Genomic DNA, 15,162 nt, shown 5'->3' with positions numbered 1-15,162 from the left:
AGTGGTTAGTTAAATTGGACGATCTGTTTGAAAATGTCTACCAGACTTAGCTGAGGGTTGGTTGAATTATTTCAAATTCTTATGTTTCGAAGGAAAACTGCAAGCAACTTGAGTAAGACGACATAGGCCATCGAGTGCTAAAACACGTCCAAAAATAGATGGAGGTATCAGATGTGCAGAAAGGTGTTCTGCGCAGAAATATTATGCATCCGGTTCTCTATTTATTCGCCAGTTTGTTTTATTTTGATGTAAAGTTGTTTGTAATGAGTTAAAGCTTGCTTTTTACATTAATGCTTATATTTTATTAAGAATGTATTTACAAAGTTCTTATTTTAGTTAAATAACACCATAAGAATGACGAGCGCTGCTCTTTTCAAAATTCGCTCAAAGTTATTTCAACAAATAACAATTCGCCGTCTTTAAGTAACACTATGATTTGATTAACTGCATCCTTCAAATGTAATACGTGGTATGTCTGTATTACGGGCAAGGTACTCGCTGCTAGCAACCTTTCAAAACCCAGTACGCCTTTGTGCTGATAGATGGTTAATGGGGTTTCAGTATTGTTTCTCAAGATGTATAACATTAAATCTCCAGTTAATGGCAATGCACTGAAAGACATTTGTATTGGTTCCATGCAATCTAAACTTTGAACGTGTTCAAATTGTGCAGAGGTCAGCCATCTGGGAAAATGCATTCATTTAAAAACATTAACATACAAATGTATGTATGAATATCAAAATTTATATTTACCTATAAATCTCCACAGTTTCATGCGAAATGTTTTCTATATGTAGAGCCAAATATGTATTGCTTTTGTTTTCCACTATTGCCATTTTAGTAGCGTTTACTGCAGACAAACTCTGTAAGTACTCCAAGCTCGGTTGTATTCTCCATATTTCGATACCACTTTGCAACAGAAGTGCTATTTTATCCAAGGCTATTTGCTGTACCTGGTTAGTGAAATTAAAGTTTATATACACTCATATTCTTTGATTTATGCAATATAGATTATCTCGTTACTTCTGAAATGCTTTTCCTTGGTAACACATATTTTTCGTAAACTTCAAGCTGATCTTTTATGCAATAAATTAGTGTGGAATTTCTTTCGGCTATTGATTCTGACATAAAACAAGATTCTCCATTTATTGCTAGGGATTTACTTTGTGGGATGTATCCCAGCCGTGTTTGCAGTGCTGGTTTAAGTATTGATAGCAGATAAGACGCAATAGTTTCGTTCAACTTTACGACTTGATAATTGTTAGATAAGAGCGCTAAAATATCAATAAAAGTTTGTATCTTTGGTAGCCATGTAATATCTGAAAAGGTGAACAGGAATTAGTTTTTATAGCGAATATTTCAGAAAGAACAGATCTATGTGCATGTGTAATATAGTTTTTCAGGTAGGTAGGTGAAATGGCTGCGACCCTGGTCGCCCAAGTAGCTATTTAAAGCCGTTTTGATGCCATGTTACTCGTCTAAAACCTACGGAATGTTACGGTCAATGTACTACAACCAGCCAGAGTTGTTGATAAAATTAAGAATATTCGGGATTGCTATCACAGATAAACCGCTGAGGTCTTCTAGAAACGGGGTTCCAAGGAACCTTAGTCGAGCTCTAGCGATAGCCGGGTATTTACACATAAACTGTTCTACTGTTTCCCTGGCATTTGGATATTTGCAGCTTCTGCAGTAGTCGTTATACGGAATGCCCATCTTTTCCGCATGCGTACCTACTAAGGCTGTGAACTGCATCCGGATTTTTCAACTATCCGGATAAACTGGATATTCGAATAACCGGATAGCTAAACAAAAAATCCGGCTATCCGAATTCGTAAATGGAAAATCCCGATATCAGCTGATCGGATATCCGGATACGTAAACGGAAAATCTGGATATCCGTATGCCCGGATACTGGAATATGAAAGTTGAGTATCTGCATACATATGAATTGAGCGAAGTAAGCATCGAAAAATTATTCACAAAATATGTTTGTAGATTATTAAATGAACGTCAAAAATAAAAAAGCTACAATTTTACCATGGCGGAATGATACCAATGCTGCCACCTTGTATCGTTCCCCCATGAATTTTACGAGCATCATTTTTTTATAAATTTTTTTTTTGTTATTAATGTTAAATAAACATGTAGTGTTTACCAAGCGGAAATGCTGACAATACACAGGGCTGTGAACTATCTCGGGTCTATGCCTAAGGATGGTAAACGGGTGTTTATTTTCTCAGACAGCCAGGCCGCATTAAAGGCCCTGTACTCATTCGTCGACAACGCAAAGTCGGTCACTGAATGCCGCAGATCTCTTAACGAAATGGCTCAGCACTTCAGTATCAGCCTTATATGGGTACTTGGGCAGAGGGATATTGAAGGCAACTGCAGAGCAGACGAGCTGGCCCGAAGAGGCACCACCGACCATATCTTTCCGGGAAATGATTCGGTAGGTATACCCATTGCCACTTTCAGGCTTCGTGTGAACACAAGCACTATAAGAATTGCAAATGGACTATGGTCAGCCATATCATCGTGTGAGACATCCAGGCAAACCTGGCCCTCATATGACAAAGGGCGCACAGGAGCGCCTGAGAAGGGTTCTAACAGGGCATTGTATAATAGGCACGCATGGTGCTAGAATGGGGGCGACGACCTTCGACTATTGTCGCAGCTGCAGATGTAAAGAAGAGGAAGAGAGTGTCCAGCACCTCTGTCATTGTCCAGCGCTTAGTAGGCGTAGGTTGGCCATCCTTGGTAAACCTTTTCTACATGACCTCGCTGAGGTCTCTAGCTATGAAGTAAAGGCTCTAGCAAAATTTATAATTTCCACGAGGTGGTTTTGACTCGCTTTAGGCAGGGTAGGGGTCCTCTTTGGGACCGTATAGGGTATTACAATGGTCCCGTTGGTGGCTTAAGTAGTGAGCTGTTACCATAGTGTTCAACTCAGCCCTTGCAACCTAACCTAACCTAAATAAACATATGTGCATCAATTTGTTGCTTTCACTGGATACCCAAAAATACGTTTATTATAAGGATCTTCATAAATTTAGATATCCGAGTAGTTTCTCAAACGAATATTAACCGGATATCCATGCCGTCCGGATTTTGTCCGTCTTAACGGATATCCGTATGGATATTCGAATATGTGGATACCGCCAGCCCTAGTATCTACTGCCCAATGACCGGTGCAGACTGCTATCAGTTTGCGTGTGTTGGCCCTGGATTTGTTCAGAAGACTTCTCGTCCTCTTTCCATCATAGTTTGGCCAAATGGATTTTGATATTGCACAGGTGGTGATGTTATTCCACTTTGTTGGTGCTTTCTTCAAGTAGAAGCTTTGGATATTCCCCTTAACTACTGCTAAGTGTATGCCTACTTCGACACTGGTTGTTTCCTCGCTCATCTCCGATGAGCCCCTGCGTGCCAGCTCGTCGGCCTTCTCGTTACCATCTATCCCCCTATAACCCCGGGACCCAGACAATGCATAGTTCTAGATTGGTGGTTAGCTGGGATATGAGTTGCTTACAATCCCACACTAATTTTGAGTTAATGTGTGGCGAGGTAAGCGCTTTTATCGCTGCTTGGCTATCCGACAGGATGCAAACTTTACCAGCTACTTTCAAGCCCTCCAGTGATTTGCAGGCTTCTCAAATCGCGAAGATTTCTCCTTGAACCACGCTGCAGTGCGATGGGAGTCTGAATGATGCAGACAAATCTAGGGACTCAGAGTAGACTCCGGCCCCCACTCCCGATTCCATCTTGGAGCCGTCAGAGTAGATTTGGATGTCGTCGACCCTTATGCCCGGGTTTCTCTTCCACTCGTTCCTGCTTGGAATGGCGGTATTAATTTAATATAATTTTTCAGGTTTTCCACGTAAAAAATAAGAACATTAATTAACATAACAATTGTTTTCGTTTTATCGGCCTATTGATAAAAAAAAAATACTTTTTATTCAGATTAAACTATGTTGCAAAGCCTGCGGTACATTTCCCAACTTAATTACCAAAATGTTTGCACCTCTTTGCAATATTTATATTCTATCCTCGTTGTGTGCGTTGCATCGCCATGCACGATTGAAAATGGAAATTTTATCATTCCCACACAAGCAGCACCATAATTGCCCAAGTGGTCGACTACCACCAAACCACCACTAAAGTCTGGATAATATCGCACGATACGCTGCATTGCGGTTTCTGCTGCTGCTGTTGGTGTATGTCCTGCACGTAAGCCTTCCACAGCTAATAACGATGGTAGGAAGCGCATCATAACATCACCATCACCTGTGGCCACGGCTGCTCCGACTTCATTGTCCGCATAGGCACCTGCGCCTGGTATGGGTGAATCGCCGATACGTCCTGGAATTTTATGACGAGCACCATTTGTAGATGTGCCAGCATAAATTTGCCCATTCTCATTAATAACAATCATGCCAATAGTATCGTGATTCCAACGACCAATTCGATAAGCATCACGCGCGTGCTCATGAATAAAATCATTAAAATCGAAAGCGTCTGGCTTGTAGGGACCACAGTTTTTTGTTGAATCAGGATGAACATTGGTCCAATAGTTTGGCTGGCATGATTGATCACGCCATTTCTGCCAAATGTCATGTGATTTATTAGTGGTAAGAGATTCACGTTTGAAACCCATCATCACTGCAAAATTGCTTGCTGCATCGCCGACAAGCAGCGTATGTTTTGTATGTTCTAGCACATGACGTGCAACACTTATTGCATCCTTGATTTCTCGCAAATCAGCCACTGCTCCGACATTCATGTTGCGGCCATCCATAATCATGGCATCAAGTGTAGTTTCACCTTGTTCATCGGGTGAGCCACCATAACCAACGGTACCATCACACTGCAAGCTTTCACAAGTTGTACATCCTTCGACAAGCGCATCCAATGCATTTCCACCTGGTTGATGATTTAATATATTCCAAGCGGCTGCATTTGCTTCGGTAAACGCCCAAGTGTTTATCACAAGTGGTAACGACTTATTTCCCTTAGTTTTTGCTTGCTCATTAGCGCTGTTTGTAAATACATTAAACGTGAAAAATGTTAAAAGGAGCCAACTTTTGCTATGAACCAATATCGTTATTGCAGGTCCGATAGTTACAGAAACCATTATAAACCTTAGCAATGCCAGAAACTACAAATCACCTTTTGTGAAGCGCTAGAAGCGGTCTTTGTTATGTTTACAAATCTTTATCACTACAGTGCATCTCAAATTTTGTCATTTCCGTTGCGTAAATAAAGTGCAAATTAAACTTCCTTAACCCTAACGCCGTAGTCGTAACCATACCCATATCCATAACCAGCTCCAATGTCATCGGTTAATGGTGCCTTAACCTAAAAATCGTCAAAATTCCATAAAAATGAAGAAAACGCAAAAAATAACAAACATAATCCACGAAAAATAAGTCTCTTAGTCTTAACGTATCCAAAACAACGAATAAAATATACAATAAGTTATTAATTCACCAACTTAAATATTTTTAGGTTATGGGTATGGCGAGAAACCAAAAACCAATTGGTTGGCTATGGTATGATTACGGCTAAAGGCCTAAAAATCGTGAAAATTTCATAAAAATGAAGAAAACGCTAAAAATTGCAAACATATTCTACAAAAAATAAGTCTCTTAGTCAAAACATATCCTGTAGCGCCATAGTAAATTGCATTAAAATAAATTGCGATGACAACCCTCTTTAGAAATGTGCAAGATGCAACCATACATCAGATGCACTTGGCATCACTAAAATTGTTAGAGTCGAGCAACTCGGAGAGTTTCTGATTGGCTGAAACTGCCGTTGATCGACGCCATCATTAATATCGTTGCTAAGCAACGTAAAGAAAAGCTGCCTAGCTACATAGTTGCGTTAGCGGCAGTTTTTCAGTTTTAAGTGAATCGGCCGCCGCAAAAGTTTCCGAAACAAAATTAATTAAAACATACGTAGTGTTAAAGCTAAAAATTAAATTACAGGCTAAGTGAAACAAGAGAACTAAAAGTTATTAAAATAAAACAATTATATTTAAAATTAACCTAACAATTTATTTAATAAAGGAGAACAAAAGACAATAGATTAAAACATACGTATGTAAGTACGTGCGTGGAGCAGTGTGTGTGCGCGCAAAACCACCTTTTTGCAGATCCGTCGAATGGATCTTTTAAAATCCAAAACAATAAATAAAATACACAAAAAGTTAATAAATTCACCAACTCAAATATTTTTAGGTTATGGATATGGCGAAACACAAAAACCAATTGGTTGGCTATGGTATCATTATTGCGTTAGCGTTATGGTATGACACCATTAATCGATTACATTGATTTTCATAAGGTAGGTCCGATCAGCTGTTCCATCTGGTTATGGTTTTATGGTTATAAGTCAACATTATTTGGCCCTTAAGAGGGGAATATTTTGAATAAAGGTGCCACGATTTTCCAACTTTTTTTCCGAGGGGTGGAGGGGGTCCTAAAAATCACAAAATTATCTTCCGCAACTCTAGGAAACTCTTAGTTTATGAAATATAAGCTTTTTAATTTCCAAATTTAGTAAAATTTCAACTGAAGTCCTGCACTTAAAATTCGGGTCGCACATGTCGACAGCGGTATCAAAAGACGCGTATTTGCGTAAAGATTCAGAATCCGAATGCAGAAACTATATTCTTTATCTCGTTTAAAAGTTATTCGCGGAAAACCCGTCGATACTATTGTCGCTTTTTTCGTTGTTGCAATTAAACAAAGGAAAACAAATGAAGGTGATGAATAGTGTTGCCAGCTCCGCAACAATATCTTTTCATCTTGGTAGAACATTATAAGGTGGTGGCACGTCGATATAAATGCAAACAAACATACACTATCAATGTATTTTGTTTTTGTAATTCTCTGAATAATTTAAAATTAATGTATTTAATTTACCGGAACGCGAGATTTTTATGTAAATATTAAAATTTTTTATGATAAGAATTTAGAAAAAGGGGCTTAAGTGCAGAATACATACAATTGTCAAAAAAAAAATAACAAATCGGACTTTATAGAGATTTTTATGCTGATTCTAACGGTATATCTCTATTTTGGTGCAAATGAAAGGTTTGGGGGTAATTCCAAGTCAAAAGGCAAAATTATGAATTTTTCAAATCAAAATATCTCCGAAACTAGTGGATGGATTTCAAAAATTAAAAAATCGAAAAATAACTTATAAAAATACACTTTATCTGATGTATATATATCTTTAAATTTTTTAGTCTTTATTTACCAAAAATTTGAAAAAGCTCTTTTTTGGTGGACATGCACAGTAATTCTGCATTGAACACCTTTCTGTATAGGCGGCCTTCGGCCGCGCTTATAATGAATAACCCTGGGCTACGCCATGCCCAGTCCGGGTGCGTGGTATAACCGTGGCTACCGCCACGGTGATGTCCTTCTGCGTAGTACACCCTTCTGCGTAGACGGTCTTCGGCCGCACTTTAAAAAACAACCCTTAGCCGATCCAACACCGGCTACGCCATGCACAGTAATTCTGCCTAGAACACCTTTAAAAAAATTACCCTTAACCGATCCGACACCGGCAACAAGAAAACTAACATAAAAACTCACCTCCAAATAAACCCGTCAAAGAGTATTACAAAATCAAAATACATTGAAAGGGTATGTTTGCTTGCATTTATATCGACGCGCCACCACCTTATAATGTTCTACCAAGATAAAAAGATATTGTTGCGGAGCTGGCAACACTATTCATCACCTTCATTTGTTTTCCTTTGTTTAATTGCAACAACGAAAAAAACGACAATAGTATCGACGGGTTTTCCGCGAATAACTTTTAAACGAGGTAAAAAATATAGTTTCTGCTTTCGGATTCTGAATCTTGACTTAAATACGCTTGATACCGCTGTCGACATGTGCGACCCGAATTTTAAGTGCAGGACTTAAGTTGAAATTTTACTAAATTTGGAAATTAAAAAGCTTATATTTCATGAACAAAGAGTTTCCTAGAGCTGCGGATTCCATTTTGGTGATTTTTAGGACCCTCTCTACCCCTACTAATCAACAAATGTTTGAAAATCTTGGCACCTTATGTAAAATCCAACCCCCTTAAAGCGGGAGTCATTGGTGCCGTATGTCGTATCGCTGTAGTCGTATCCCTAACGTAATCAGCTGTTTATTGTTGCGACGGTAAACCAAAAACCAATTGGTTGGCTACGATACGCTTACGACCTTAGCGGCACCAATAATCGATTGCATTGATTCCCATAAGGTTGACCGAATCAGCTGTTATAAGGTAAAGCACCAATGTCTCCAGCTTAAAGGTACGCGCACATTACGCTGCGCGACACGCAGCGGCAGCGGCGCCTTAAAGAGCGACATATTTTGGCAATTCACATTAATCGGCAATCGAGCGACACATTGCGGCAAAAGTTTGTGTTTATTTTTGTTTGTAAAATGGTCGACACAGTTTTTGAAGCTGTAATTATTTCACTTTTGTGCGAAGAAGAGGAAAGGAAAAGAAAAAGGTCGTGGCTATGGGTCCTCAATATATGAGGAAGGAGAGTTCCACACACTTTTGCCCAGATTGAAAAAAAAAATAAAAATTGAAAAAAGATGGTGCAAAATTCTTTGCATGTATTCTTATGAGACAATTCACACCTAGCGGCAGCAGCACTGCGCGACACTTCCCAACGCGGCTTTTTTGCCTAGTTGATCAAATTTGCCGCGCTGTGCCGGGTCGCGCAGTGCTGCTGACGCTAGGTGTGAATTGCCTCATAAGAACACATGCAAAGAATATTTTGTAGTGCAGTGCAGTGCTGCGTAGTGCAGCCTAATGTGGCCTTACCTTAAGACATTATGACTACGGTCATATATGTAATACTCCTATATTGCTAATAGTAAATGCTCTCAACGAGTTTTGAATTCGAAATCAAAACAAGACAGCCTATAAAATGTTTGTCATTCAACAAAAACAAAAACGTTTAATCGGCAATATATCGGCACTCTGATGTTTGGGAATGTACCTAGCCTTTTGTAGGAATATAGGAGTATTACATATATGACTATGGTTAATATGTCTATGCCTTTATGTAATGAAAGGCTTTCGGAACGTTTCCATTTTCAGCGGCATTGAAAGCGAAACAGCTGGATTGCACAAATGTGACTTTTGAAGGAATTTATATGTGTGAAAAAGAGTGAGCTGCACTTTTATTACTGTCTTTTCCTATATATTCGTTGCGCGCTTTTTCATTTTTCCCAGCAGCAAGGAAACGCATCATGCGACACACATAAATACGTCAAAAGTACGAAAAAACGCTAAAAGAAGCTGAAAGAAGTTGAAGCGTCGTCGTACAAAGTTGTTTTAACAATTAATTATTTTATTTCAGAATTGAGTTATAAAAATCTCACTTTAAAGTGTAAGGCTGATATTTGCCTATAAACTTGTATACAATGCCCATACAGTTGGATAAAATATTGGCAGATATAGCCAAGGAAAAATCGCTTCATCCAAATTATCCGCCCGCTAGCAAAAGAGAAGTAGATGAAGCTTGGGCGCGCGTAGGCAAAAATAATAAATTGTCTGGTAAATAACTACAACAAACTAGATCTAAACAACTTATAACTTAACTGTTTCTATATTTATAATTTACAGTACATGAAGCACGTTCCATATTCAAAGTACTGCAGAAGAAATATGAGCAAGAGAAAACTAAACGGACACCATCATGGAAATTGTTCGATTTATTGGAGAAAATACATCAACCGATGAAAGATGAGGAAACCAAACCGGAAGAGTAAGTTAAAAAATGTTATTTCAAACACTGGCCTATTTTTAATTTTATGTAAATGCAAGTGATGGTATGTTGTCCATGGAAGAGGATGAAGAATATGAAATGCTCGAAGTACAGGAGGAAGAAGAATCAACGCCTGTACAAGCAAAGGCTGCAACTGCTACTTCGGATGGTGAAAGTCCAACAAAATCAATGAAATCAGCTGGCTCCACTGATACTTCGCCCGAGAAAGAAGAAAAACCCTTAGTTAAAACACAAGCTAAAGCAAACAGTGCTGCTGCTATTTCAGCATCTTCCAGTAAAACGGTGTCTCCTGCAGCTGAAGAAAAAAAATTATTAAATTCTGTAGCTGCATCGCGACCATCAGCGAATTCTACTCCCATGGCAACTGCAGCATCGCATGCAGTAACTGTGTCTGCTTCTGCAACGAATGCAGCAACTGCTGCCACTGCAGCTGCACTGCACAAAAAGGGTATAACAATGAAAAAAGCATCTGCAAGTACGGGAGTTGGGGCAGCATCTAGTAGTACGACACGGCCAGGACAAGCAACAAGCTCCAGTAACGCACAAACACAAAGCAGCTCGGGTATACGCGTTGGCGGTACTATACAAATGCCTGAATCAATAAAACGTAAATTAGTGGAAACGCAACCAGTAGGACCACAACCTGCTAAAAAATCGAATACCGGGCAATCCTTGCCTGCCCAATCAAAAGCAGTAACACCAGGTCCTGGAACTGCAACACAAACAACTGCTCGTAATACAACAAATGCCAGTAGCGCAGCCACTAAGCCTACATTACATGAGAGCGCTCTGACTACAAATGATTCATCTTCAGGCACTCTTAAAGAGGAGCCCAACGAAAGTTCAGGAATAAATTTAATAACAATACCAGCCAATTCTCGCGTTGAATTGACGAATGGTGTTGGAGAGGGCGGTCCGTCTTCGTCAACCGCTGCTACGGTTGCATCAACTTCAACAAATGGCTATTCGCCACGACTCGAAGACGTTGACTTTCGTAATGATATAATATTTGATACTGGAAATGGTCCAATCAATGGTACAGTTACAGGTGTTGTTAATAATCCCAATCATGCAAATGCTACAGGTGGTATTATTAACTTGGGTAATTTCGATAATTCACTACCGCCAACATTCTTCAAAAACCTTTGTAACTCATCACGTCACGAAGCATTGGGTCTTTATGTTGCTAATGTAATGAATCGTTTGCGAGCGCGTTCAGCAGCTAGACTTGAATTGGGTATATTACGCGCAATAATTGATGTTCAGAGCGATGAGTTGGAACAGTAAATGCCGAAAAGGAAATGGTAATTGTCAGTTTATAGAGAAAACAAAAAGTCTACTCTATATGACATGTTTTAGTAGTACATATTTTAGAAAATATTTTTTACGCTGACCACGTATTTCATAAAAAATGAAAAATTTCATCCAAAAGCAAACGTTGGAAGTATAACAACAATTTTATATCCCCAAGTTTGGACTTCAGAAGACACAGCATGTCAACTTCAGTCGCAAGATTTAGTTTTTGTGAATTAAGATAAATATATACGTACGTTTTTTTTCAAATTCTGCGTATTGATATTTTTTAATTATTATCTAGTACTTGAATCAAGGAATAAAACCGAAACCTTAAACACAACACTTAAAAATAGCATAGTTTTACAAAACTGCATTCAAAGAAGATAAATTTCAATAAGAGATGTCAATACCTTACCTAATGCAGAATTTGGATTGCCGGATCCCGTGACTGGGTAAGGGAAATTTGCTTTTTTAAACACTTTCAAAGATATATAAATATATATTGTGATTTTTGAAAAGAGGATAAATTAATTGATTAATACCAACCCTCAAAACAAACGCAAATACACCAGGAAATCTTTTAAAAGGAGATTTTCCTTAACTAAATAACGTATTGACGTCTCTTATTATAATTCATCCTCCTTCGTTCTGCCAAGAACAATCTGAATTCGCAATATCTCCGCAACTATTTTTTATCAGATATCTAAAATTTGAGGGAGAAGGCTTGGGAGTAGGGGAAGCATCAAGAGGGGAGGGACGGGGGTAGGGGAGCGCAAGGGAAAGGAATTGGAAGAAAAAACACGAAAGTATTGGATACAGAGAGGTAGAGGTAAAGGAGGAAAATATTAAAAGATACAGAAAAGGACGAGACAGAAAAGAGGAAATAGGTACCGGAAATTAAATCTCTCTTCATCTCCATGATATTTATCCTATGGAATATTTTTTTTTTTTTCATGTATAGTCAAGTTAATTTCCAGGCAGGACTTCGGCCGAATTTGCTAGTAATATTTTAAAAATTGAATTAACGAGTTTTGCCTAGGGCTATCAGACGAAGGTTAGCCCAGATCTGACGAGGTTGTAGCCGGTTTAATATGTTCTTTTAAATTCCAAACTTATCGAACTAAATGTTAAAAAATTTAACCAAAGTCAAAACCGGGACGATACTTTAAACGGTTTTATACCTTGATCTAAATATATTAAGACAAATAGAACACGAAATATATGTTGTTCATAATAAAATAATAATCTTAAAATTCTCTTTGTTAAATGTTGCTATCGGTTTTTAATGGTCCTCCCGATCATTTGGGGCAAACAAATCCACTGGGTGACAAAATATGTATTGAGATCCATAAAAACTTCCAGTAGAACTAGAAAATTTTCAAATCAATGTTTAAGTTTCTTGTCGCTAAGCCAGACTCTTGAAATTTTGTAACATGTTCGTAAGCCGATGACAATGCCATATTATTAAAATCCTCAGGTGGCCATTTAGAAAGCCCATTTGTCTAATAAAACAAAAAATCCAAGAGTTTCTAATTGGAAAAAAAAACTTGTTTCTACATTTCTGATGTTGCTTTGCTTGGGAGTTGAACTCAGGATCTTTGGTGTGATGGGCGATGCACGCTGCCATCACACCACGGCGTCCATAGATAGATAGATAGTTAATTGAGGATCGCACTGCGACCATTGGTCTATTGTGCCCTCAACTGTTTCACAGCACCTCATCCAAGCCGACTTCTCTGATGAACCCTAGCAGTTCACCTGGCTTGGTGAGCCCAAAAACTTGGGCCTACGTCTTGAGATTGCGTCACATTCCAGGAGTATATGTTCCGCCGTCTCCGCTGATCGATCACAAAATCGGCATGTGTTGTTCGATAGTATGCCCAGCTTCTGCATTTGGCTGTTCAGTCTGCAATATCCTGCAAGAATAGCTGTTAGGATACTCAGGTTATCTTTCGACAGGTCCATTAATGCCCTATATCGAGTTGTGTTGTACCCCCTAGCAGTAACTTAGATTGCCTCAGGCCTGGCATATTGCGCCAGTGTTCTTCCCTCTTTTCCCTTTCTTCTACTAGTAGATACCCTCTGACTTCCTGCGGGCCTACTGGCAGGAACGGCTCAGGACCAATAGGTCGTGTCGTTGCTGCCTTCCTTGCCAGGCTGTCCGCTTGTTGTTGTTGTTGTTGTAGCGATTAGGTTACTCCCCGAAGGCTTTGGGGAGTGTTATCGATGTGATGGTCCTTTGTCGGATACAGATTCGATACGCTCCGGTAACACAGCACCATTAAGGTGCTGGCCCGACCATCTCGGGAACGATTTATATGGCCACATTGAACCTTCAGGCCATCCCTCCTTCCCCACCCCCAAGTTCCATGAGGAGCTTGGGGTCGCCAGAGCCTCGTCTGTTAGTGAAACGGGATTCGCCGCTCGAAGGTGAGGTTGACAATTGGGTTGGAGAAGCTATATATTGCGCTACACAACCCCTTGAATCCCGCTGTCCGCTTGCTCATTGCCCTCCACTCCCCTGTGGCCAGGAACCCAGGCCAACAACAGTTTGTTGTGTGCTCCTAGTTGATTTAGCTTTTCAACGCACTTAAGGACTAGTGCTGATTTTATTTCAGACGCCGGGATTCGCCCTGAGGGCGGCCTGACTGTCACTGAGTATGGCATTTGTCTCATTGGAGTATTCGCGCTGAAGGTTCAGGTCAGCACACTGGCTTATAGCGAATACTTCCGCTTGAAAAATGCTCGGGTGTGTTCCCAGAGGCGTTGATATCTTGGCTCTGGGTCCAATAACTCCAGATCCAATCCCCTCTGGCGTCTTCGAGCCATCGGTATACCATACTATTCTATTTAGCTGATGAATGTACACAATTCTGCTTTCCTCCCACGTACCCTTGTCTCTCAGTTCTACTTTGTACCTTCTCTCATAGACTATCTGCCTGAGGATATCATCCCTCGGGAGTTGAGAGAGATTGGGATCTTCTCTCTCAATTCCTCCATGTTTCGGGACGATATGATTTTACCTATGCCCAAGCCCTCCTTAGCAAGATTCAGGAGGGTTCGCTTGGCTGACTGCTCTATTGATATATGCAGCGGGGTCAGATCGAGGATAGCCTCCAGCGCTGCTGTAGGGCATGTGCGCATCCCGTGATGCATACACATTCCAGTCGCTGAAATTTTGGCAGTGCTTGCCTCGTCGTCGCCCGAGTTGTTCTCGATGCCCAGGCTATCGAACCGTATGTTATCATAGGTTTTACTATCATGGTATACATCCATCTTAGCACATGCGGGCTACAGCCCCATGATTTGCCTGCTAAACGTTTGCATATCATGATGGACCTCGTGGCCCTAGCTCTCATGGAGTCGAAGTGCTATTTCCATAGGAGCTTGGTGTCAAAAATGACCCCCAAGTATTTCACCGCGTTTCCATGTTCTAGTGCCATGCCATCTATTGTAATTGCTCTCAGGGCTGGTTGTTGTTGTTGTTGTTGTTGAAGCGATAAGGTTGCTCCCCGAAGGCTTTGGGGAGTGTTATCGATGTGATGGTCCTTTGCCGGATACAAATCCGGTACGCTCCGGTGCCATAGCACCATTAAGGTGCTAGCCCGACCATCTCGGGAACGATTTATGTGGCCACATTAAACCTTCAGGCCATTCCCTCCCTCCCTACCTCCAAGTTCCATGAGGAGCTTGGGGTCGCCAGAGCCTCGTCTGTTAGTGAAACAGGATTCGCCGCGGATAGGTGAGGTTGACAATTGGGTTTGGAGAAGCTATATATTGCGCTGGCAACCTGAAAGGTTGCGCTACACAGCCCCTTGAATCTGGTATTTTAGTCGCCTCTTACGACAGGCATACCTACCGCGGGTATATTCTGATCCCCTAACCCGCTGGGGCTGGTAGGGCCCTTCTTCTGGTGAAAGGGAGTATGGTCGTTTTAGATGGGTTGATGTTAACACACTGGCACACCATCCCTTTGTAATATTCCATGCTCTTTGTATTATGTCACAGAGCGTACTCTCGAATTTACCCCTTGCAATTATGACGATGTCGTC

General features: G+C 40.3%; 3 protein-coding genes across 5 annotated transcripts in view; 1 reads left to right on the top strand and 2 right to left on the bottom strand.

The window, feature by feature from the left end:
- Positions 1-279: 279 nt before the first annotated feature.
- clos (closca) overlaps positions 280-15,162 on the bottom strand; it is a 62,445-nt gene continuing 47,562 nt past the window's right edge. For both annotated transcript variants that reach the window (XM_067771312.1, XM_067771313.1), the window contains exons 14-16: positions 1,024-1,319; positions 754-953; positions 280-683 (exon numbers count right to left, since the gene is read on the bottom strand). In XM_067771312.1, coding sequence (XP_067627413.1) covers positions 374-683; positions 754-953; positions 1,024-1,319 — 806 coding nt within the window. In that variant the 3' untranslated portion in view covers positions 280-373. The remainder of the gene's footprint in view (positions 684-753; positions 954-1,023; positions 1,320-15,162) is intronic.
- LOC137243523 (N(4)-(Beta-N-acetylglucosaminyl)-L-asparaginase) lies at positions 3,852-5,214 on the bottom strand. Its single transcript, XM_067771317.1, has one exon. It carries the CDS (start codon positions 5,132-5,134, stop codon positions 4,007-4,009), a length of 1,128 nt encoding a protein of 375 aa, XP_067627418.1. The 5' UTR covers positions 5,135-5,214; the 3' UTR covers positions 3,852-4,006.
- Map60 (Microtubule-associated protein 60) lies at positions 9,186-12,381 on the top strand. 2 transcript variants are annotated; one of them, XM_067771316.1, is made up of 4 exons: positions 9,186-9,301; positions 9,386-9,582; positions 9,652-9,793; positions 9,853-12,381. In XM_067771316.1, exons 2-4 carry the CDS (start codon positions 9,450-9,452, stop codon positions 11,099-11,101), a joined length of 1,524 nt encoding a protein of 507 aa, XP_067627417.1. In that variant the 5' UTR covers positions 9,186-9,301; positions 9,386-9,449; the 3' UTR covers positions 11,102-12,381. The 2 variants fall into 2 exon arrangements, with proteins under 2 accessions (XP_067627417.1, XP_067627415.1); XM_067771314.1 differs by lacking the exon at positions 9,186-9,301 and having other exon boundaries at positions 9,308-9,582.

Source organism: Eurosta solidaginis, chromosome 3 (assembly GCF_040869045.1).
Source record: "Eurosta solidaginis isolate ZX-2024a chromosome 3, ASM4086904v1, whole genome shotgun sequence".
NCBI classification, from domain to species: Eukaryota; Metazoa; Arthropoda; class Insecta; order Diptera; family Tephritidae; genus Eurosta; species Eurosta solidaginis.
The sequence above is the reverse complement of the archived record's forward strand: the minus strand, read 5'-3'. Positions and strand labels throughout refer to the sequence as shown.

Bases quoted from the DNA above. Each gene is read 5' to 3' on its own strand.
- LOC137243523 (XM_067771317.1), bottom strand. From the start codon at position 5,134: ATGGTTTCTGTAACTATCGGACCTGCAATAACGATATTGGTTCATAGC.
- Map60 (XM_067771316.1), top strand. From the start codon at position 9,450: ATGCCCATACAGTTGGATAAAATATTGGCAGATATAGCCAAGGAAAAA. The intron at 9,583-9,651 runs GTAAATAACTAC...TATAATTTACAG, and splicing joins CAAAAATAATAAATTGTCTG to TACATGAAGCACGTTCCATA. The intron at 9,794-9,852 runs GTAAGTTAAAAA...TGTAAATGCAAG, and splicing joins GAGGAAACCAAACCGGAAGA to TGATGGTATGTTGTCCATGG.